The 22,863-nt window shown below is 50.9% G+C and overlaps 1 protein-coding gene across 13 annotated transcripts in view; it reads right to left on the bottom strand.

The window, feature by feature from the left end:
• Positions 1–835: 835 nt before the first annotated feature.
• The window catches only part of Pnpla6 (patatin like phospholipase domain containing 6), a 30,209-nt gene continuing 8,181 nt past the window's right edge, over positions 836–22,863 (bottom strand). For 11 of the 13 annotated variants that reach the window (XM_052754645.1, XM_052754642.1, XM_052754649.1 and 8 more), the window contains 25 exons: positions 22,757–22,837; positions 22,502–22,667; positions 22,081–22,164; positions 21,545–21,654; positions 21,246–21,413; positions 21,084–21,161; positions 12,730–12,935; positions 12,334–12,465; positions 12,125–12,248; positions 11,765–11,878; positions 11,508–11,583; positions 9,373–9,513; positions 9,106–9,169; positions 8,412–8,580; positions 8,039–8,221; positions 7,384–7,502; positions 7,009–7,165; positions 6,576–6,692; positions 6,420–6,489; positions 5,857–5,973; positions 3,246–3,547; positions 2,441–2,557; positions 2,130–2,226; positions 1,903–2,012; positions 836–1,146 (listed from right to left, as the gene is read on the bottom strand). In XM_052754645.1, the coding sequence (XP_052610605.1) occupies positions 1,072–1,146; positions 1,903–2,012; positions 2,130–2,226; positions 2,441–2,557; positions 3,246–3,547; positions 5,857–5,973; positions 6,420–6,489; positions 6,576–6,692; positions 7,009–7,165; positions 7,384–7,502; positions 8,039–8,221; positions 8,412–8,580; positions 9,106–9,169; positions 9,373–9,513; positions 11,508–11,583; positions 11,765–11,878; positions 12,125–12,248; positions 12,334–12,465; positions 12,730–12,935; positions 21,084–21,161; positions 21,246–21,413; positions 21,545–21,654; positions 22,081–22,164; positions 22,502–22,667; positions 22,757–22,837 (3,177 nt within the window). In that variant the 3' untranslated portion in view covers positions 836–1,071. Of the gene's footprint in view, positions 1,147–1,902; positions 2,013–2,129; positions 2,227–2,440; positions 2,558–3,245; positions 3,548–5,856; positions 5,974–6,058; positions 6,176–6,419; positions 6,490–6,575; positions 6,693–7,008; positions 7,166–7,383; positions 7,503–8,038; positions 8,222–8,411; positions 8,581–9,105; positions 9,170–9,372; positions 9,514–11,507; positions 11,584–11,764; positions 11,879–12,124; positions 12,249–12,333; positions 12,466–12,729; positions 12,936–21,083; positions 21,162–21,245; positions 21,414–21,544; positions 21,655–22,080; positions 22,165–22,501; positions 22,668–22,756; positions 22,838–22,863 lie in introns of all 13 variants that reach the window. The other 2 variants (XM_052754652.1, XM_052754641.1) reach the window with 1 other exon arrangement.

Raw genomic sequence — 22,863 nt, 5'->3', positions numbered from 1 at the left:
CTTTTTTGACTGCTGGGGATGGAACTCGGGGCCCTCATGAGAAATGCCCTTGAACCCTCACTGGGAGGTTCTAGGTAGGCTCTGTACTGCTCTATAGACCCATGCTCTTTACTTTTTATCTCAATATAAGGTTTCAATAAGCTGCCTAGGCTGGCCCTGAACTCCCTCTCAAGTCCAGGCTAGTCTTGAACTTGTGAGCTCCTGAATTGGCCTCCTGAGTATCTTGGGATGACAGGCCTTCACCACCAGGCTGGGCTGAAAGGAAGCTTCCAGAAAACTCTGCATAGGCCTGTGTCTTGAGCAGAGGTGGTGATCTATCTTTTAGGACTTAGTTTGCAGTATATACTGTAGTATATATATACACAGAGTCCCTGCACATAGTAGGACTAACCAAGGCGCGTAAGCCATGGGAACCTTTTTTCACTTTGTGTAAGTGTGTATGAGGGGCAGTATGTACACAGAGCGCAGCAACAGTAGGAGGCCAGGAAAGGCCACCAGGTCTCCAGGAGCTGGAGGTACCGCCAGTTGAGAGCACTTGGAATGGGCGCCAGGAGTCCAGCTCAGATCCACAAGAGCACTGCCCTTTGTGCCCTTCTGAGCTGCCTCTTAGTGGCTGTGCAATTTCATAGGGAGGGTAAGGGGTGCCCGAGACACCCTGGGAGCATTCACAAGCCAGGCAAGGAGGGACAAGCTTGTCTGGAGTCAGCATGCAGGGGACCCACATGCGAGTTCTCACCGCAGTGGGACAAGCCACAGGCTCCTTCAGACTCCGGCCTGCATGCTCTGCACAGACAGTGTGGTGAGGAGCCCCCAAAACACCAAGACAGCACCCAGATGCTTCCAAAGGGGTGAGAGTTTATTAAGGGTTAGGTAACGTCGTTGGTCAAAGGTCATCAGTGCAGTTCTGCCCCCCTCTCAGGGACAGGGCATGTCAGTCCAGTGTGTGGGCCTTGGAGCCAAGGGGGAAGGGCCCAGGGAGTTTCACAGTATAGCAGCAGGAATAAGAGTGTGAGCTCCCCCACAGCCCCACCCACAACCTGGTCCAGGAACAGGGGTCCCCTCTCAAGGTCCTCAGGCATCTGCTACTGAGCTGGGGGTCTCCTGAGGCAGAAAGCGTCGTTGTCGGAGCACGGACTTCTCCTCCTCCTGTAGGGGACAGGCAATGTATGTGTGTTACCCAGACTGGGTGACTGTCACCTACTTTGTGGCATCTACATAACAGAACTGCCCGACCCTCACCACTCAAAATCAGTGTCATCTCAGACCTTGCTTCATAATGCCACCTTAGAAACAACCAGTTTGTGCATATGACACACTGCTGGGCCCAGGGACACTAACACACTGTGATGGTTCATTTTAATTGTCAACTTGACACAACCTGGAATACCCTGGGAATGGATAGTCTCAGTAAGGGAGTGTCTAAATCAAGCTGTGCTGGGAGCATGTGGTGGATGTTGTCTTTATTAAGTTATTAATTGTCCTGGGAAGACCTGCCTACTGTGGGTGGCACCATTTCCTACTCAGGGCTGTAGAGTGGGGAAAGTGAGCTGAGTGCAGACATGCACACACCTACTGCTGCCTTCTGATTGCAGACCTAATGTCAGCAGCTCTCTCAGGCTCCTGCCTCCTTGTCTCCCTTGCCAAGACTGAATGTAACCTTGAATTGTGAGATAAATGAACCCTTTCTCCCCTAAGTTCCTTGGAAAAGTATTTCGTCATAACAACAGACATGAAACCAATGTGGGTTTAGTGTGTCAGTCCCAAAACATGAACCCCCACATCTTCAAACTTGTGCTCCCATGTCACCCAACACCACCCCAAAGACTTCAATCCGTTCCCTTCAATCAATGGCACACGTGATCTCCCGGGGACATCAGGGGGCCTCGGGCCGTCCATTCTTACCACCTCTGAGGCAGTGCTCGGGCTGGCGCCCTCGGGGGAACCCCCTTCATCCCTTGAGCAGTCAGGTCCTGCGTCTTCCTCGTACTCAGTCAGGCAATCCGATTCCTCCCCTGGGAGGGAAGCACAGGTGAGGAGACACCGACTCCGGGCTGCGATTTCCAGCCATGCATGCCCCCATCTCCAGGCCCAGCACCCCCAACTCTCGGGGGTTCCCCTCAGCCTCTCACCATCAGCACAGCCGTCAGAGACGTAGCTTGTTGGCGGCTCAATCCGGGACACGATCTCAGCCAAGTCGGTGAAGCCAGAGCTTGGGAAGGCGAGTATCTGTGGGGTGCAGAGGGTGAGACTTTGGAAGTGGGGGTGGTCTGAAGGGTCTTAAGAGCTCAGAAGGGACCCTGAGGTGGTGTCTGAGATCGGAGGGGCTTCAGTAAAACCCAGGTATGTACTGGATCATCTGAGGTTTCCAGAATAGAAATAGGGCTCAGGGTTCTGGAATCTCTGAATAAGACTGGCCTCAGCAAAAGTATGGCAAGCTTACATCTGCACGGCGACTCTCATTAAGGTCTGTAGACCGCCGGTCTGTGAGCATTTTCTCAATGACTTCACCACGGGTCCAGCCTCCAAACACAGCCTTCCCATATTGGTAACCTACATCCTGTAAGAAACAAAGAGGCTGGGACTATGCCTGATACCACTCCCTACATCTCCACACAGCTTCCTTCAATATGCCCATTAAGTGCTTGACTTCTGGGAGAGCAGGCACCTGGATTAAATCTATTTCAGAGTGATACGTAGCATACCTGCCCAGATTTCCAGTTGGTGTCCCTGTCAGACATTACCAATCAATCTCTTCACAGTCTTTCCCACTCAGCCCCACCATGCAGTACTTCAAGTACCAACTGACACAGGATGGTAACGTGCAAAACTATTTTCAAGGTCTGCAAATATGCAGTATATTTGTGAATAGTGTCATGTCCCATGTCCACAGTAGACATTAGTCTATTATGGTACATCCTTCCAGCGATCACAGAAGGACATCAGATGTTTTGACGTGGGCAACAACTCCTGATCAGTTTCAGTTGATGTGCGCTATGACGTGTTTTGCAGGGTCAGTGGCACATAACATACTACAACACCCCTCTCCAGACCTAGGGCAGACATTACTAACTGATCAGCACGTTCATTCACCACTCATTAGAAACCACTACCCAGCGCTTCAGGCAGCGCAGCTGGCACCTAACAAATTTAGCACAAACATAGACTACACACAGCTATATCTACATCGCATCTCCTGCAGACATTACTGTTCAATCACCCGTCTACCTCCCGCAGCCCCCACTCACATAGATCTGGTCGAACTTTCCAAAGTCCATGGTCTTGAAGCAGTCAATGGATGGGCGCAGGTACTCGCAATAGGAGCTAGACTTGACAACTTCCAGCTGCCGCACACAGGACACGTACGCCAGGCGGGACTGGATCTCAGCCATGTCTGGAACCTTCACCTTGTCTGCCCAGGGGTTTAGCCGTTTCCACAGCAACCACCAGCCAGACAGGCTGTCCCCGTAGGTGCTGAGATCTGTCTCGTCCTGGCTTCCCACGTCGATGGCAATGACTGTTTTGGCCCCCATGCTGCGGGCGATGTCCGCTGTGGAGCCAAGAGGTCAGCAGCCCCTCCCAACAGGGGCCCAGCAGGGCAGGGATGCCCAACCCAGTCCCACAGATACCACAATACAATACTGGGGCAGGGATGTGGGAGGGTACATGCAAACATCATGGTGTCATGCAAATGACATGGAAATTGATGCAAATGAAGCCAAGGGAAGATGGTCCAGTATGAATGGCAGTTATGTCTGTGGCTGTCTATCTGCATGTCTGTGTACTCCAGAGGCAGTCTTGTAGCCAATCCCAGCCCAAGGGAATACCCGACTGTCTATTTAACTTTGTGTGGCTATCCTTGAGTTTATGTTTCTGGGCATGCATGTCACCTGCACATGCCTGTGTCTGTTCACATCCCTCTTGTGGGAAGGAGCATGTCTGCTGTTGCCTGCATTTCTCGCTAGGCCTGTCTGAAAGCATATCAGCAAATGTCCATCTGTGTGTGCTGTGTGCAGGCTGGAGGTCAATACTTCCTCTATCACTTGCCACCTTAAAAATAAAAAAGATTAGTCCCGGCAGTGGTGGCGCACGCCTTTAATCCCAGCACTCACGAGGCAGAGGCAGGTGGATCTCTGTGAGTTCAAGGACTGCCTAGTTTACAGAGCAAGTTCCAGGTCAGCCAGGGCTACACAGAGAAACCTTGTCTCAAAAAAGCAAACAAACAAAAATTTTAAAAAGATTTGTGTGTGGAGTGTGTTTATGGGCATTTGTGTACAGTGCCCCCAGAGGCCAGAAGAGGCATTGGATGTCCCTGGAGATGGAGTTACAGGCAGTGGTGAAGATGTGGGTGCTGGGAAGAGAACTCAGGTCCTCCACAGGAGCAGTGCACATTCTTAACTGCTAAGCCATCTATCCAGCCCTGTACCTTCTTTATGGAGTCAGGGTCTCCCACTGAACATGGAGCTCATCCACTCCACTGGACTGGCTTGCCAGCAAGCCCTGGGGAAGCCTCCTGTCTGCTTTCACCTCACAGTGCTGGGGTTATGGGTGCCCACCACTGCGCCATCCTTTTCATATGGGTACTGGGATGGAGCTCAGGTTATTACGTTTGTGCCATCAACAGCGCCATTTTCCCAGCCCACATGTATCTGCACATCCAAGTGTGCTAGTGTCCTGTAGGTCTGTTAACAGTCACTCTGTGTGAGGGCTGTGCAGTGTTCAGATGTCTAGCACACGCACAGCATTGGCCACTCTGCAAAGGACCATGAGAAAATGCTTTCAGCTCTGCTCTGAGTTTTCACCCTGTTAAACTATGACAGAAACTGCAGATAAGAGGTAGATTGTGGGGCATGGCTATCCCAATAAATCTGTTTTAAGGCAGGCTCATGCCTATAACCTCAGCACTTGAGAAGTGGACGCAGGAAGACTATACACTGAAGATCATCCTCAGCTATGTGGTAAGCTGGAGGCCAGCTTAGGTTCTACTATGGCAACAAGAAGCAGCAGGACCAGTGAGATGCTCCGCAGGAAGGGGCACTTGCTAAACCGTGATGACCAGAGCTCAACCTCCGGGACCCGCAGGATGGAATGAGAAGACTAACTCCTACGAGCTGTCCTCTGACCTCCACATGTACACACATGAAAATAAATAATATGTAATTATTAAAAAAACGCTTTCTTCATGAAGTCGAGCACAGGCCCAGATGCACACAGTGTGCTACAGCTGCTTTCACCCCACAGTTAGTGTGAGACCAGAGGAAAGAGAGAGACAGAGGGAGAGGGAGGGGGAGGGGGGGGGGGGAGGGGGAGAGGGGGAGAAAGAGAGAGGAAGAGAAACTGACTTACAAATCTGGGGGTACACTTTTTGAGAGTGAGGGTTTCTCTGTGTAGCCCTGGCTGTCCTGGAACTCACTCTGTAGACCAGGCTGGCCTCGAACTCGCAGAGATCCTCCTGCCCTGCCTCCTGAGTGCATGACCACTGCTGGGTAGCCTTGAACTTCTTATCCTCCTGCCTCCACCTTCCAAGTTCTGGGATCACGGTGGGTGCTACTACCATGCCTGATGTGTGTGCTTTTCAAATGTTCACGTTACTGTCCACATACACTCACATGACTGTCTGTGTGCATGAGAAGATGCATGCTCGTGTGTCACGTTACTGTCCACATACACTCACATGACGTTTGTGTGCATGAGTAGATGCATGCTCGTGGGTCATTCTATATCCCTGAACAAGCTGTGTGTGTCCTGAGCTTGCCCATCCACATGCATCAGCCCCTCCAAGTCTGCATGTGCAGGAGTCAGCATGGGCACGTGCCCGATGATAAATGTCCACGCAGATGTGAGTGGGCAGCCACTTGCCTGGCAGGTTGTTGATGTAGCCACCGTCCATGAGCAGGTGCCCATCCTTCGGGTCGCACAGCGGGGGCAGGTAGCCTGAGAGCGTCATGCTGGCACGCACATACCGCCACAGGGAGCCTGCCCGGTGGGATACACAGACACAGACACGCACAGACACGCTCAGACACACTTGGAGGCCCGGCCAGCCCTTGGGCTCGCTGACCTGGAACGTTGTTAACGTAACACCCGTCCACCAGCAGGTGCCCGTCCTTGGGGTCGCAGAGCGGGGGCAGGTAGGGACAGTAGGAGGCACTGGCCCGGACGTAACGCCACACGCAGCCTGTGGGGGATGGCGGGAGGGGGTGAGGTGCCCGACAAGCCTCCCAGCTCCCCACTCCGGAAAATGGACATACCTGGGGCCTTCGGGACATTAGTGGGTGATGGTTAGTGGTCGGTGGACGGGCCCAGGTGGACGGTCACTTGTGTTAACAACGTCCCAGACGCTCAGCTGCCCCTCCCCTACAGCCCACCCCCACACAGCTGGCCAGCATGGTTGTAGCAGGGCCAGGCAGGATGGCACCCACCATCTTTGTGGACACGCATGGCCGAGGCAGTGATATCTGTGGTCACATTGAAGTAAGGCAGCCACAGGTCCTAGGAAGGGGCAAAAAATGAGGTAGAAGCGGGTAGAAAATCCTTGGGAAGAGACAGGCAGGGCCAGGTGTGGGGGATGGACAAACCTCAATCTGCTTATCCTGGAAGACACGGTGGATACTTCGGTTAAAGGCCGAGCCAGTAAACATGGAGGTAACGGGATATGTAAGGTCCAATACAGGCTCCAGGACAGAAGTCATGCTCTATGGATCAAATGGTCAGAATGAGAGGCTTAGAATCACAGAGATCTTTGCTCCGGAACAGCCAGGTACACACAGGGATTATGAGTGTCACTCAGTACCATGACTGCTCTAGCTGGAGTTTGGGGATTAGAGTCATTGGCTAAGAAGTCACAGAAGGGTCATCTGAGGTCCCAGTGTTACTACTGTAAAGATCTAGGCAGAATCTCCAGAGCATGGAACCCTGCCCACACCACCGGATCAGGCTATGACATCATCACAGGTCTCCCTGCACTTCTGGGGCGCTGCAACCCCATCGCCTTACACCCATGAAACACACCTTGGCCCATTCCCGGGCTCGTTGTTTAGTACGGCTGGCGCTGCGTTCCTCCGCGTACAGGGCCCCGATGAAGGAGCCGATAGACGTGCCACCCACAAGGTCGACTGGTACCCCTGCCTCCTCCAATGCCTTCAGCACCCCAATATGTGAGCAGCCTCTGCAGAATAGAGGGGACCCAGTGACAAACTGGGGACCTGCTAGGACCTGCCCCCGCGAATTCTGCTCCCACTTCTCCTGGCAAAGAAAACTGTGACCAGCTACCAGGCTATGGGAGCTCTCCAAGGTAATAAGCTCCACCCATTGGTCACCCTGGCCCCGCCCCTTAGGCCTCCCCAGTAAGGAAGCTGTATCTCTGAATACACCCCTGCCCCTCACCTGGCTCCGCCCCCACCCAGCACCAGGGCAATAGTGTTTCCAGTGAGCACCCGAGCTAAGCGGGAGAAGTCGCTGTGCCGATCTGCACGCCTGGAGAAAACCTTCTCATACAGCTCGTGCTGGGATCCAAGAGAGAACAGAGATGCATTAGACTCTGGTAATAGGGATCAGGTCCAGGGCACCACTCAGGCACATGCTGATCTTTGCTACCCATCCCGCCCTGGTCCAGACTCTGTCTCAGCTCCCTAAGTCCTGCTTCTAGACAGAAGAGAGTGTGCCTCCTAGGGGCCCTCTCAAGGCCATGCCCAAGTCCTGGCCTTGCCAGAGCCCAGGTCTGCTGTGGAGCAGGCTGTACCCCTATATTTCAACCTTAGGCAGATGAGACTTGGCCCCAAACTTCACCCATAGGCAGAAGAGGGCACGACATCAAGCTACACCCACAGGTGAAGGGCTGTGTCCCCAGTCCGGAGCAGCAGGGGGCGTGCCACGAAGGGCCCTTCTCCAAGCCACGCCCACACCTCAACCCCAGACAGAAGAGCAGTCACCCTCAAGCCCTAGCCCCGCTGGAATGGAAGCAGTCCCCAAACTACACTTGCAAAAAGAAGGTGTACCTCCCGAGGCTCTGATGGCGCCACACCCAGGCCCCGCCCCTCACCAGTTTAGCCGGGCTGCGGCGTGAAAAGAGGCGGCGCGGGCAGCGCAGGTGCAGGTGGCCCGAGCACCAGCTGCGCATGTTGAGCCACTCCACTGTGCGCGTGGGGCCTGGGCCTTCCTCCCGGTGCAGCAAGACCAGCTGCTTCAAGGCACGCACGGCAGTGTTCTCCAGCATCTGCTCCAGCTGTGGAAGACAGAGACAGGTGGGGGTCACTGAGACCTTCTCGGCCCTCACCTGGCCAAACTCAGTCCCGTCACAGAACAACACCGTGAGAGTGCACATGGACTTACACAGGTGCAGAAGGGCAAGGGATGGATGGGATCCTGAGGGGAGGGTGGGAAGGGGTGCGTATTACTGTACATGGTTTCCAGACCTGACCAACGGTGGGTTCCTGGTCACCCAGGCCCACAATGAGGATGCAGTCAGCCTGGCGCAGGCAACGCACGGTCCAGGGAGTCAGCGATGTGTCAGTTTGGTAGAGCACAATGCGATGGGCATCTTCCTGCTGGGCCAGCCACCCTGACAGCCGGAACTCTTGAATGCTGGGATGAGATGAGTGAGTGTCATCTTGGAGCTAACCTGGGGTCCCACAACCTCTCCCAATATACAGATAGTGTAATCTTACTGCTGGGAAGAGTAAGATAATCCAAGGTCCTAGCAATTAAAATTCATGCCAAAGAGGGGATGGGAGGATGTTGAAATGGGGACTCCGGGTGTTGCAAGGGCATACATATGTCTATTTTTAATATTTGTTTTGCATTACTTTCCTATGTGACATCATCTACAAAAATACCAAGAACCATGTAATCAAATTACAAATAATAATAATAATAATAATATACTCATAAGTATGTTTTGAGCCACACTCATAGCAATGGGAGCTGCATATGGCCCCTGGGTTTCTAGTTTGACAACCCTGCTAGGAAGAGAGATTTGACTACATTGTCTCCCTACTGATCCCACGGATGGGACAATTTGTTCAGAAGCCTAGCATTCCAACCCAGTCTGTAAGAATCTCCACCATGTGCCTCCCACCCTTCCAGCGTCCCTCCCTGATCCCCACAGACCTATCCAGTGCCGAAGCCCCCAGCCGTGCCCGGATGATGTCGCTGTTAAGGAGGAGCGTGGGACCTAGTGATAGTTGAGGAATGGAAATCAGGAGCCTACTTCAACATTTGGGAGGCCTCTCCTAGAACCGATACTTTTCACCCATTGCTGTGGCTTACGATCTTTTTCCATCCTACCTGCCAGCCCCTCACCAACCAGGGTATATCCACTTATTAGGGATGACTGGTGCATATACATGTGGTTCACTGGACAGACTTCCCACTCACCAATAGCTTGCAGAGCATGCTGCAGTTCCAGAGTGAAGGCCATCATGGGCACCTCAGCACACACGGGGAGGATGGCTACAGTGGACAGGTTGCTGGCTGGGTTGGTCAGTTCTGAGTGTTGTGGGACACTGAGCCCAGAGCCTGTTGAAACACCAAGAGCAGACTGGCAGGGCAACTCTGTGCTTGGAGAAGTGGATGTCTTCTTTCTCCCCCACCACCTCCGCTTCTATCCCTACTACCTTATCTCCCTTTCCATCTCCTCTTCCACCTCCTCTTCTTCCCCCACCTTCCCCCTCCATGCCTCCCCTCCTTCCTCTTCATCCTCCACCTTCTCCGCTCTTGCTGCTCTCTGTCCCCCAGCCCTCACTGCTCTGAGCTATTATTATGGCTATTATTATGGTATTCTATGCCGAGGCCACGGCTGTAGTACCCGACATACAATTCTACCCTTGGGTATTTCTTGTTGAGATGTGGCCAGTACCCTTCACTTTTGGCCTTAATCTCAGTGATAGCTGTCATGCAATTTTGTTGTTGCTGTTCTTTTCTGAGACAGGGTCTCATGCAGCTGAGGGTGACCTAGAAATCCTGCCTCCTGCACCCGACCCCCAAGTGCTAGGATAACAGACATGTGCTATATACCCAGCTACCCATTATGCATTGTTAGAACCATTCAGATTCACTCCATTCTGACTTCAGCTACGGTGTCCCAACATCAAGCTAGACAAGCATATGCTTTTGACTCATCCAGATGGAGATGTCACTCCTGTCTCCTGCCCAGGCCTCACTTCATACCTTACCTCCTGGTTCTTCTCTCCCGTATGAAAAACTTCATGAACTCAAACACCTTCCAAGGCCCTTTGCTCCTGACCCCATCTCTCCCTCTCAAGTTACTCCTTCTGGTGGTTCAAAAGAACCAACCCTGGACTAGGGCTATAGGTCAGTTGGTGGAGTGCTTGGCTTAGCTGCCCAACACTCTGAGTTCCAGCCACAACATCACGTAAACCTGATGTGGTAGCATATGCTTGTGAGCTAGCACTCAGAAGGTGGAGGCAAGAGCATCATCAATTCAAGGTCATCCTTGGCTGTATAATGAGTTCAAGCCCAGCCTGGGCAACATGAGACCCTGTCTCAAAAGAAACAAACAAAGCCCCCAAACCACCAAACCTTGTGTGGCCCTACCTACTTCTTCCCCACACCTAGCTTCAGGTCAACTGTCAAGGCTCAGCGCACAGTCCTCAGAAACCCCTCCACTCTTCCTTCTCTCCCACTTTCTGCCTGCAGCCCTGTGTAATTACCTAACTTTGTTTCCCTGTCTGTACTCACCAGCTTCTGACACTGGGATCTTTGTGTGTGTTTAAATTACGTCTTTCCTACCTACACGCCCTTGACCTTTATTCTCTGGATGTCAAGGTTTATGTGGGGGAAAGATTAGCAAAAATGTAAAGCTCAGGCCCATTTGGTGGCATGGCTTAAACAGACTGCACTGTGATTATTCTAGCTCACAGAAACCACACTCCAGTAGCTAGAACCACACTTCCTAGCCGGTCAGTTCAACTTCAGAAGCCATTTACCAATATGCCCCTGGTGCCATATGCCACGCGCTCTCTTGTTATTATATTTTGAGTCTCTCCCAGGATGCTCAGGTTGCATTCTATTGAGACTAGGAACCAACCTCCCTGCTGAAAAATCCACCCCCATGGACCTACGAGATGGATAGCAGGTAAAGGTGTTGCTTTGAAGCCTGATGGCCCCAGGACCCATATGGTGGGAGGTAGAAAACTGATTCCTCTGAACTTCACACATGTTCGGACACACACACACACACACACACACACACACACACACACACACACGATAATAAGTGTAATATAAGTGTTGCCCTTATTTAAAAAAAGAATCCGCCCACTAGCATACTTTAAACCAATCAACAAACTGCCTGAAACAAGGACTACATTTCCCAGCATACACTAGATGCACGTGTGATAAGGGTAGCCCCCATTGGGACAACTTCCGGTTTCAATCCCGCCCCCAGCAAGATTTACAGTCAAATTCGGTTTCCAATCATGCTGTTTGATAGAATGCTCTGGGCACACCAGTCTAAATCCTCCACTATGCCCCGGGGCTGGCAAACTCACCTGGAAAGGGTCCTTGCAACTGCTGCAGATTGCCTAGAATTTTCTGACTCAGGAGATGAATAAGGCGGGTCACGACCTGAGGCAGGGGTTGGGGGAGAGCGAGGAAAATTGTGTTTAGAGAGACAGAAGGGTCCCACCTTCGCTTCCTTCACCTGGTAGGCTAGAAATCCTGTTACTTGGGCTGCACCCTGCCCAGGGCAGCCTGGCACACTGAGGCTCCGCCCCCTACCGTCTACCTCCCCGACCAGGAGATGCACCTGTGGGTACCGACGTTTGATGTGGCCTAAGGTGCCCTCCGGGAGCTTGGCCAGCTCTGTGTCTCGTACAGCGTGCACAGTGGTGGCTCGTGGCTGCCGGGTCAGAGCCTCCACCTGGGATACAAAATAAGAATTCACCTCAGGTGATAATGGGGACCTGAAGAGACGTATTGAGGGTGGAGTCCAGACTCTTCACCCACCGGGACTGATTGCTTGTGACTCTCAAGAACGAGCCAGGGAAGTGGCCTGGGTCGGGACTGAAGTTGGGGATGCATTCTCCACTTCCATCAGATTACCCGGATGATGTGCATATAGGTGAAGTGCTGGTTATGCTTGGAGAGAGAAGGGGGCTGCCCTTACCACACCAATGAGATCACCGCGGCCATACTCCCCCACTAGCTCCTTCTTGCCACTGCCCCGTTGGATGACACTGCGGAGACGCCCATTTAGTACAATGTAGGTGCAGTCTGAACGGTCGCCCTGCCTGGGGCGGACGAAGAGTGGAGTCAGGTAAAATTGTAGGTAGAGTCTGAGCAGGATAGGATCGTGGGGTAGGATCAGGGTGGTACCTGTAGAGCGCGCGGCCGGCCTCCACAGCGGTCCAGTCGATGGCAAAGTCCATCTGGCGCACGAACGGCGACATCCTCGCGGCCACCGTGTGCGCTGCACTCAGCACCACACTGGGCTGTGCACGCATGATCCTGCAAGCAAGAAGAAGGGACGTGTGGGACCAGGCCTTCTCGGGACATGTTAAAAGGAAAGAAGAAAATGGGTGTCGGCTAGGGAGTGAGACAGGAAGGACCCGAAACTGCCTTAGAAGGTGTTGGGAGGCTCTATCTGGGGGGTCCTTCCTGCCCTTCTAGAAATGGGGTTGAGGGATGAGGTCTTGGTCTCTCCCGGCCTTGGAAAAAAATAACTGGACGGCGCTCATCCAGGTGCCACGCCCACCCCAATCTCAGCCTTACTCGTAGAAGTCGGATTTGGAAATCCGCAGGAAAGTACAGTCTCTCTGGGCACGGAGTGTGAAGATGAGGGGTTCTCCGGTGAGCACGGCCAGCTGGCCTACCAGCTCTCCGGGCTGTGCCACAAACAGGCACACTTCCTCAGCCTTGTCAATCATGCGTTGGTACACGTGCAGGCAGCCCCAGAGCACGAAGTGCAGGCTCACGTCCTGTTAGGACAGAGGTTGGGCGAAGAGATGAGCCAGCCACAGCACCTCTCCCCTAAACTCAGGTCAGTGCACCTCACAGGAAGGCTTAAAGAAGGGTTAAGAAGAAAAGGCTGGGGATATGGCTCCTATGGCGAAGAACTGGCCTAGTGCACAGGAAGCCCTGCCTTTCATCCCCAGCTCCACATACACAGACATGGTGGTGCACACCTATAATCCCAGCACTCAGCACTCTGGAAGCAGAGGCAGAAATGCATATGGAGGAAGGAGGGTTCAAAGTCACCCTTGACTACAGAGCAAGTCTGAGACCACCCTGGGCTATCTGAGACCCTGTGTCAACAACACAAGTAAAAGAAAAAGAGAAAAAAGCAAGCAAGCCCAGTGTGGTGTTTCTCACCTACAATTCTAGCTCTTGTGAGGCTGAGGCAACAAGACAGCTTGAGTTTGGAGCCAGCCAGAGATACACAATAAGACCCTGTCTCAGAAATAAGATGGAATAAAACACAACGGATGAAGATGTAGCACAGATGGTGGAGCACTTGCTTAGCATGTGATAGCCCCAAACTCAATTCCCACCACCACATAAACTGGAGATGCATGACTCCAGTCCCAGCCCTCAGGTGGAGGTTAAGGTCATTCTCAGCTGCAAACCCAGTTCAGCGGCAGCCTGGGATATGTGAAAACCCGTCATAATTTAAAATGTAGCTCACTGAAGCAGAGTGCTTGCCCAATGAAGCCTAGAGTTCAGTCCCCAGCGCTGGGCACACAGGTGTCTTGGTGCACATCAGTAATCCTCACTCTCATAGAATGCAAAAGTAGGGATGGACAGACTGGATATGAATAACTGGGTTTTTTTTGGTGTCCAACATAATTGTTCCCAGGGACACCTTGTAGATACCAAAATTCATGATGCTTAGTTCACCTGGACAAAACGGTGTCGTATTTGCATAGAACCTGTACACACTATACACTCTCCAGTAGACTTTAAACTATTTCTAGGCAACTATTTATACTCTAATACTATGTAAATATTGCTAGACTGTATTGCTTGGGAAATGTTGTACCTGTCCATACAGACACATAGTCTTAGGCCTACCTACACTTTATTTCTCTTTTCTTTTTTAGACAGCGTCTCATTACTTGCCTGGCCTGGAACTGCTATTGTAGACCTGGCTGACCTTGAACTCTAGAAATCCACCTATATCTGCCCCCAGAGTGCTGAGATTAAAGGCATATGCCAGCCTTTTTTTTTTAATGATGTATTTTTGTTTTATGTGTATGAGTGTTTTGTTTGCCTAAATACATGTGCACCAAGTGCCTGCCTGGTGCTTTCAGAGTTCAGAAGAGGGCAATGGATCCCCTAGATCCGGAATTACAAGCAGTTGTGAGTTGTGTGGGTACTGAGTGTTGAATCTGTGTCCTCTGAAAGAGCAGCAGGTGCTCCTGAGCCATCCCTCCAGCCACACTAAACACATTTTCAGTCCTTGTTGGTTGAATTCTGCAGATAGGATGATCCTATGTATGTATCTACACCAGAATCTGCACCCAGAACAGACATTGTTAATGGGTCACCAAATTCTTAGGCCAGATTAAGGCCCATGAATTCTTTTCAAAAGAAACCCAGCAGGAGGCTTCAAAAACCTACACAGAGCCTGGCCTGGGGCAGATGCCTGTAATCCCAGCACTTAAAAGGTAGAGAAAGGAGGATAAGGAGTTCAAGGCCAGCCTGGGTAATGTGAGATCCTAATCTGTTTGGGAGGCATCCAGGCAGTGGGACCAGGTCCTGTGCTCAGTGCATGAGTTGGCTGTTTGAAACCTGGGGCCTATGCAGGATCGCGTGACTCGGCCTGGGAGGAGGGGACTGGACCTACCTGGACTGAGTCTACCAGGTTGATCTCAGTCCGCAGGGGAGGCTTTGCCCTGGAGGAGGTGGGAATGGGGGGTGGGCTGGGGGGAAGGTGAGGGGGGCCATAGGGGGGAAAACAAGGGAATCCGTGGCTGATGTGTAGAACTGAATTGTATTGCAAAATAAAAATACAAATTAAAAAAAAAATAAAGCAGACACATTTATGGACAAAGAAAGATTAGTGATTGCCAGGCCTTCGGTGAGAGGTTGGTAGCTAAGATCTTTTCAAGGTGATCAAATGTCTTAAGATTGATCCCACAACTCTGTGAATGTATAAAAACTCAGTAAAATATACACTTTAAATAGGCAAACTCTATGAGTTATGAACTACTGTTCAGTCATGGGATCCCCCTTGAAAAGAGCCTCTCTGGGGCTTTTGCACTGACTCAGAGTAAAAGCACTTGCTCCCAAGCTTGACATCCAAATTCAATCCCTGGGCCCCAAATAGTGGAAGGAGAGAACTGACTTCCAAAGGCTGTCTGCTGACCAGCACATATGCTTGTGGCACGCATGCCCACAAATACACCCACAAACAAGCAAAGAATAAAAACCTTTAAAGCAATAGGTCCCTTTGCGCTGGTGTAACTATTCCTTTTGATCCCCCGACTGCTTCTGTGTCCTCCACGAGCATGTTCCTTTCTATTTCGAGGTATTTCCAAGTATTTTTCTTTTTTCACACCCCTCCCCCAGTGCTAGGGATCAAACAGGTCTTCAGCCAGGTGTGGTGCTAAGGTCAGCACTCAGGAGGCAGAGGCAGGAGGGGCTCCAGTTCAGGGCCCCCTGGACTACAGGGAATTCCAGGCTAGCCTGGTCTACTTGAGACCTCAAAAAAGAAAAAACAGGGACAGGCAAGATGCTCAGCTGGCAAATGTTCTTGCTGCCAAGCCTGACAACATGAGTTCAATGCCAGGTCTCAGACGGTGAAAGGAAAGAACAGGCTCCCCCAAGCTGTCCTCTGACCTCCACATGAGCATCATTTCATGAACACACACACACACACACACACACACACACACACACACACGCACACGCACACGCACACGCACACGCACACGCACACGCACGCACACTCCTGGCCGTTCAAGCTAGGAGACGGCGTCACCCCAGGACTTTTGCACAACTTGCTCTCTATCTAGACTGACCTTTCCTCCACCTAAACCTAACTCATCGCCCCACCCTTCCTGCTCTGCTGGTGGTGCTCACATCCTTAGAGGCACTGCCCTGATCGGCCAGTCTTTGTAGTGCCAAGAATGTGGCCTTTGTCGCTCTAAGCCCTCTGAGTTTGCAAGGATTTATTTGCTCCTCTGAGTGCCATCCATCAGAACTGCTGACTCACCAAAAGCATACAGATATTTTTTTTTGCCTCCTGTCTAGCAAGCAGGACAGGATCCTGGACACGGCAAATGCTCAGTATATGGCTGTTTCTCTCTTTTGTGGTTAGTCTCACCAGCCAGCCAGATCCTAGCCCCACCCCTTTATAAAAGAGGAATTGAAACCACCTAGAGATGGGAAGATCTTTCTCTGTCCAGCACACCAACCTGTCTGATGAGACACAGCAGCAACAGTGATGAGGGGCAAGGTGAAGGGACCCACATGCATATGTGCCAGAACCTTCTGAGACAATTTCCAGGCAGTGTTCGGATTACATACAGGAATTATTAAAACCACGCTACGGCTTGTTACTGTATTGGGAGTGTGTGTGTGTTCACACAGGTTATGTGTCATATGAAAGCCAGAGGGACAGCCTGGGTGTTGTTCCTCAGATGCTGTCCATCTTCTTTCTGTTGTGATTTGACAGGGTCTCATTGTGTATCCCTAGATGGCCTAGAACTCGCTGTGTAGACCAGGCTAATCTCAAACGCCCAGAAATCTATCTTCTTCCACCTCCAGAATTGCATGTGCCCCTGAACCTGCCTCAGTTGTTTTTTTGAGACAAGTTTACCCTTGGGACCCAGCGCTTGCTTAGCTTAGGCTGGGGGGTTAGCAACCCCCCAAGTCTCCTCCTGTCTCAGCCTCACCTTGGCTGAGGTTACAAACTAACAACACCCTGATTTTTTCAAGAGGATGCTGGGGATTTGAACTCTGGTCCTTGGGCTTGTACAGCAAGTTCTTTCACCAACTGAGCTGCCATGATTGGCAGTTCCAGATTAGGAACTTTTTTTTCCAAACAGGGTTTCTCTGTGTAGCCCCGGCTGTCCTGGAACTCTCTCTGTAAACGGGACAGGCTGGTCCCACAGAGATCCACCTGCCTCTGCCTCCAAGTGCTGGGATTAAAGGGGTTCGCCACCACCGTGAGGCAAGATCAGGAAAATTTTAGTGCAGGACTTCAGGGCCTTGAGCATGCTAATGAACTCACTCAGAATTTCCAAGAAAGGCTAAAACAGCATTTCTCAAAACCTGTTTAACCAGGTCCTTGTTATAACATGGGCTGAGTATCCCTTATTCAACGTGCTTGGGACTAGAAGTGTTTTGTGTTCTGGAATCCTCACTCCTGGACTTTGGAATATTTACAGAAGTAAAATGAGGTATCTTGGTGACAGGATACAGGTCTAAACAGGTGTCATTTTTGTCTCATATACATCTTATATGCATAACCTAAAGCTAATTTTTTTAGTTTAGGTTTTTTTTTTTTTTTTTTTTTTTTTTTTAAATTGGTTTTTCGGGACAGGGTTTCTCTGTGTAGCTTTGGTGCCTGTCCTAGAACTCGCTCTGTAGCCCAGGCTGGCCTCAAACTCACAGAGATCTGCCTGTCTCTCCCTCCCCAGTGCTGGGATTAAAGGGGTGTGCCACCAGCGCCCGGCTAGTTTAGTCTTTTCAAGACATGGTCTTATATAACCTAAGTGGGCCTCAAACTTGCTATGTAGTTGAGGAGAACCTTGACCTCTCCCAATCCTCCTGCCTCTACCTCCCCAGTGCTGGTATTACAGGCAAATACGGCAAATACCACTACACCGCACCCTGCATTTTAATGTGGGAATGTGGGTTCTGGGGATCGAACTCATGTCCTTGTGCTTTCAAAGCACATACCTTACCAACTAAGCCATCCTTCCAACCCCTAAATGATAATTTTATACACTATTTTTATTGCTTGTTCGATTGAAATATGTCCCAGGTCAAGTGTGGACTTACTTACTTATATCATGTTGACACAAGGTTTAAGATTTGGGATCATTGTGAATTTGAAATTGTCCATTATAGATGCGGATTATGCCTTAGAGATGGTGCAGACTTGGGAAGATGCTTGTGTACAGCAGGGTTTCTCTGTATTACAGTAATAGGCTTCTGACACATTGATACTTTAGTCTGGATGAGCCCTTACATTGCTTGGGGATTCTAGTATCCTGGTCTAGGGGGCACACACACACTGCGCAAGTCATAGCAATCAAAAATGTGACAGTTCGGGGAGGGCACTAGCAAGGCTCGGTGGCTAAAAATGCATATTGCTACTGTAGGGGACCCATGCTTGCTTCCCAGCACCAAGGTACAACCACAACTGCCATAACTCCAGATCCATGGGATCTGATGCCTCTGGACTCCATGGGCACCTGTACTCACATGCAAACACCAATACATGTAATTTTAAAAATTAAAAAAAATTTTTTTTGACACAGGGTGTGGTGTGGTGGTTTAAAGAAAATGGCCCCCAAAAGGAGTGGCACTATTAAGAGGTGTGGTCTTGTTGAAGGAAGTGTGTCACTGTAGGGGTGGGCTTTGAGGTTTCCTATGCTTAAGCTATGCCCAGTGAGACAGTTGACTTCCTTGCCTATGGATCAAGATGTAGAACTCTCAGCTCCTTCTCCATCACCATGTCTGCTTGTACGCTGCCACACAGGGTCTTACTATGTAGATCATGCTGGCCTCACACGTATAGAAATCCACCTGTCTCTGCCTCCTGAGTGCTGGAACTAAAGGTGTGTACCACTAACACCCAGTTAAAATAAATATATCCATTTTTAAAATGCTGGAGTGGGGAGGGGTGGCTTAGTAATAGAGCACTGGCCTAGCATGGGCAAAGGCTGTGGGTTACATTTCCATCACACACACACACATTTTTTTCAATAAGCACTGAGGATAGAGAATAAGTGAGTGGTTAAAAGCACTGGTTGCTCCTGCAGAAGACCTGGGATCAGTTCTCAATACCCACATTAGGCAGCTCACAACCATCTATAACTCCAGGTGCAGGGGCTCTGTTGCCCTCTTCTGGCCTTTGCAGGCATTGCGCACACATGGTGTATATACATACATGCAGGCAAAACGTTCATACTCATAAAAATAAATCAATCTAATCAGGTGGTGGTGGCACACACTTTTAATCCCAGCACTTGGGAGGCAGAGGCAGTCGGATCTCTGAGTTTGAGGCCAGCCTGATCTACAGAGTGAGTTCTAGGACAGCCAGGGCTATACAGAGAAACCCTGTCTCAAAAAAATAAAATAAATAAATCCTTTTTTAAAAAGCATTGGTATGAAACGTTAGCGACAGGCAGAGCACCACAGCCATTCCCAACAAAGCCAAGGAGACAAACAGAGCAAAGCCTCCTGCAGGGGCTACAGAACAGTCAGGCCTTTCTGCAGCCCAGGGCTGGGTCTGACTCAACCACCTTCCTGATCAGCAAGGACTGCAGGGGCCGGTGTGACTGTGCTTCCTCAACCCTGGGGCCACACAGGGTTGACATCAGCCTTATCTGACTTCCTCTCCTTAAAGGAGCCTGTGCCTGCTACGAGCAGCTGAGGGATGGTAGAGCACCCTCATCACATGACAGGACCTCTCAACTATCAATAGGGGTCACATTCCACCTGACCCCCAAATCCAGCCCAGGTTCTCAGAGCCTCTATCCCATTGCTGGCTTCAACTGTCACTAGAGACACACGGAGCTGCAAGCCCCTGTAAAACTTTTCCTGGGTCGTCACCTCTGTGCTGATGCAAGGAGCTGATGGCTTATTATCTTCACACCCACAGACAGAGGAGGCCAAGGACTTTCTAGAGTCTCTGCCTGGAGTCACACAAGGAACTAGAGACAAAGTGTGGATTTCAACTCAGGAGTTGGGAACTGGCTCCGCTGTTAAATCACTTGCTGCTAAAGTGTGACAATCAGAGTTCAGATCCCCGAGAACCTACAGAAATGTCAGGGGGGTATGGCAGACCACCTGTAATTCCAGCCTCAGGAGGAGACTAGATCCCCAGCACAAGCTAGCTAGAGACTGGGTGTATTGGTGAACTCTAGGTTGGAATGAGAGATGCTGATGGAAGATAATTCCTGACATCAACCATGAGCCTTTAAATTCATGCATCCATGTGCACATGCATGTATTTATATAGGCATTCACACAAATGAAAACAGTATGCATATGTATACACACACAAAAAAAAAAGAAAGAAAAAAAAAGGAATGTAGACTTCAGGTCTCACCAGTTCATCCCAGATTCCCTTCCTTTACATCTGAATATAAGATTCTGGCTTCTTCCCTTGGCGGGCCTCAGATTCCCCAGAGAACGGAGGGATATGGAGACACACTGTCACACCCCTCATGCCTCAGGCTTACACAGGAGCCAGCCTACGCGCCTGTGAGTGGATGGAGGCCACAGAAACATGCAGACAGAGTTGGGGTGCTGCCCAGTGGCAAAGCGCTTGGCTAGCATGTGTGAAGTACTGGGTTCCATCCCAGTACCAAAATTACTTTTAAGTAGCAGTAATAATTATAAAGATGAATGAAAGACCAACCTAGCTCCATGCCAAGTACCACAACCATGGCAGACACAATTGATGACTGTGCCCTTCCTCTGCATCTTTCTCAACACAGGAGAGAATGTATGGTCTCTGGGTCAACTTTACACACACACACACACACACACACACACACACACACACACACACACCTTATCTCTATTTTTATATAAACAAATATATTTATTTCTTGGCTTTTAGAGACCACGTCTCATGTAGCTCAGAGTAAGTTTGAATTCATTATGTAGCTGAGGATGACCCTGAACTTCTGATCCTCCTGCCTCTACCTCCTGAGTAGTAGGATGACAAGCATGTACCACCATGCTCAGTTTACGTTGTGCTGGGGGTGAAACCAAAGCTTCATGCATGCCAGGAGAGTACTCTATATCCCCAGCCCTGGTCCTGCCTATTTAATGAGCACCTATCCGAGCAGGCAGCACCAAGGCTGGAAGGAGGTACATCACAGAATCATGGAGGCCACAAGAGGAGAGATCTGGTACCACAGGTCAAGGGTCAGCCTTACCTGGTCCCCCTGGCGGGCTATGATGGTGCCAGCTTTGGCGTGATGTAGCAAGACTCTGCTGTTCAGGAGAGAGGGGTCCTGGGGAGGGAGGGAGTTGAGATGGACCCAGCCAGCCTTTCACCTGCCTCCCTCATACCCTGCTTCCCTCCACGGTCTACCCACCTCAATCCGCATCAGCTTGGCTAGCTCTCTCTTTGCAGCCTCAAAGATGCTGCTTGTCTGGCGGCCCTGGTAGGGCCCAAAGGGACAGCCACCTGTGGCCGACTCGTCTTCACAGTAGCTGTATTCACAGGCACCCGCTGGCTGCTCCCGGGGCTCCTGAGTCGGAGTCTGTGTAAGGCAGGACATGTGACTCCCTGTGAGCCCCCCCAATTGACCTTTTCATGTGATTCACCAACTGGCCAAGGCCAGAGTTCTGAAAGGGGGGCTGTAGTGAGATGGGAGAGAAGAGAGGACCTCACCCTAGCAGTTGATGTCTGAGGTCCCCCAGATGCCTCTTCTTGAAGGGAAACAGATATCCGGCCACGCTCGTAGGCCATGTCAAAGTCGGAACGAGGCCCACCCTGCAAGCCTATGCATGGAGGAGAGACAATAAAGCCAGTTAGGATGGAGCTGGGGTGGAGCTCAATGATGAAGTATTTGCCTAGAATGTGTAAGGTCCTGGGTTCCACCCCCAGCTCCAAGTAAGTAAGTAAACAAATAAGTTAGTGTCCACAGCTATAACCAATCTTAATTCCAGGCTAATGCTGCAATCATGACAGACATGACCAATTGATGACCACATTTTACTTCTGCATCTTTCTTAACACAGTGGGGAGGAGAATGATCTCAGAGCACACCCACCAAAAGTAAGAACCAAGGAAACAGGAGCTATATGCCCATTTTGTAGATAAGAAAACAAATCAGGACTGAAAAGCGGCATGTCCTGGATTCAAATCTAGACCCTTGACAGTCCTTTCCATACCATCCACCCCTTACTCCCGCCAGGGCTCCAGACCTGAGATGTCTACTGGCATGGAGATGCAGCGGCTCAGCAGAGGGGCCGAGGGGCCTTCTAGAGATGTGGGCTTCACAGGATCCCCTGGGGAGACAAACGCTCATGAGCCTGCACTCAGTCAGATCCACAGACCTCAGCTAGGACTAGATAGTGAGAAACAGAAGGCACCTGGGGCATGGTCAATTTAAATCTGCAAAACCAGGCTCAGTGAGTAAGGGCATCAATCTTGGTACCCCGAGTTCTAGCCCTGGTAGAAAGTGAGAGCTAACTCCTGCAAGTTGTCCTCTGACTGCCACTGCTTGCTTATGGCGTGTACACCCGCCTCCATAAATAAATACATGTAAAAAACACACACAAAATCGAGGGACTGAATGGGCTCAAGTCCACGGCTGGGGAGAGCAGGAAGGGGTCACTCAGGTACCTGCAGGTCCAGGCAGTGGGGCTCCGGTGGGGTCAAGGGGCCGGCCAGAGGTCTCCTTTGGGGCTTCCTCGGTACCCGAGGTGCTGACTACCCGTTTAGAGCCACGGACGGGGCTGGTGCGGGTTGGGAGGCCAGGGCTGGGGAACAGGCGTAGGGGCTGGATCTCCTGAGGCAGGGGAGTGGAGAGTAATTTACAGCATGACTAAGTATCCCCCGCTGTGTCTCCACATCCTCTCGTGCTTATGTCCAACTCACATGGCTGAAGAGCTCATTGGTCAGACCCAGGTAATTGTGAAGCGCCAGGAAGGTGACTCTCTGCAGCCTCACCATGATGATCTGCAGGGGTTGGGGCAGGACCAGGA

Source organism: Peromyscus californicus, unplaced genomic scaffold (genome assembly GCF_007827085.1).
Source record: "Peromyscus californicus insignis strain IS unplaced genomic scaffold, ASM782708v3 Scaffold_2__1_contigs__length_46816999, whole genome shotgun sequence".
In the NCBI taxonomy this organism is placed as follows: Eukaryota; Metazoa; Chordata; class Mammalia; order Rodentia; family Cricetidae; genus Peromyscus; species Peromyscus californicus.
This window is presented reverse-complemented; position numbering and strand designations above follow the sequence as displayed.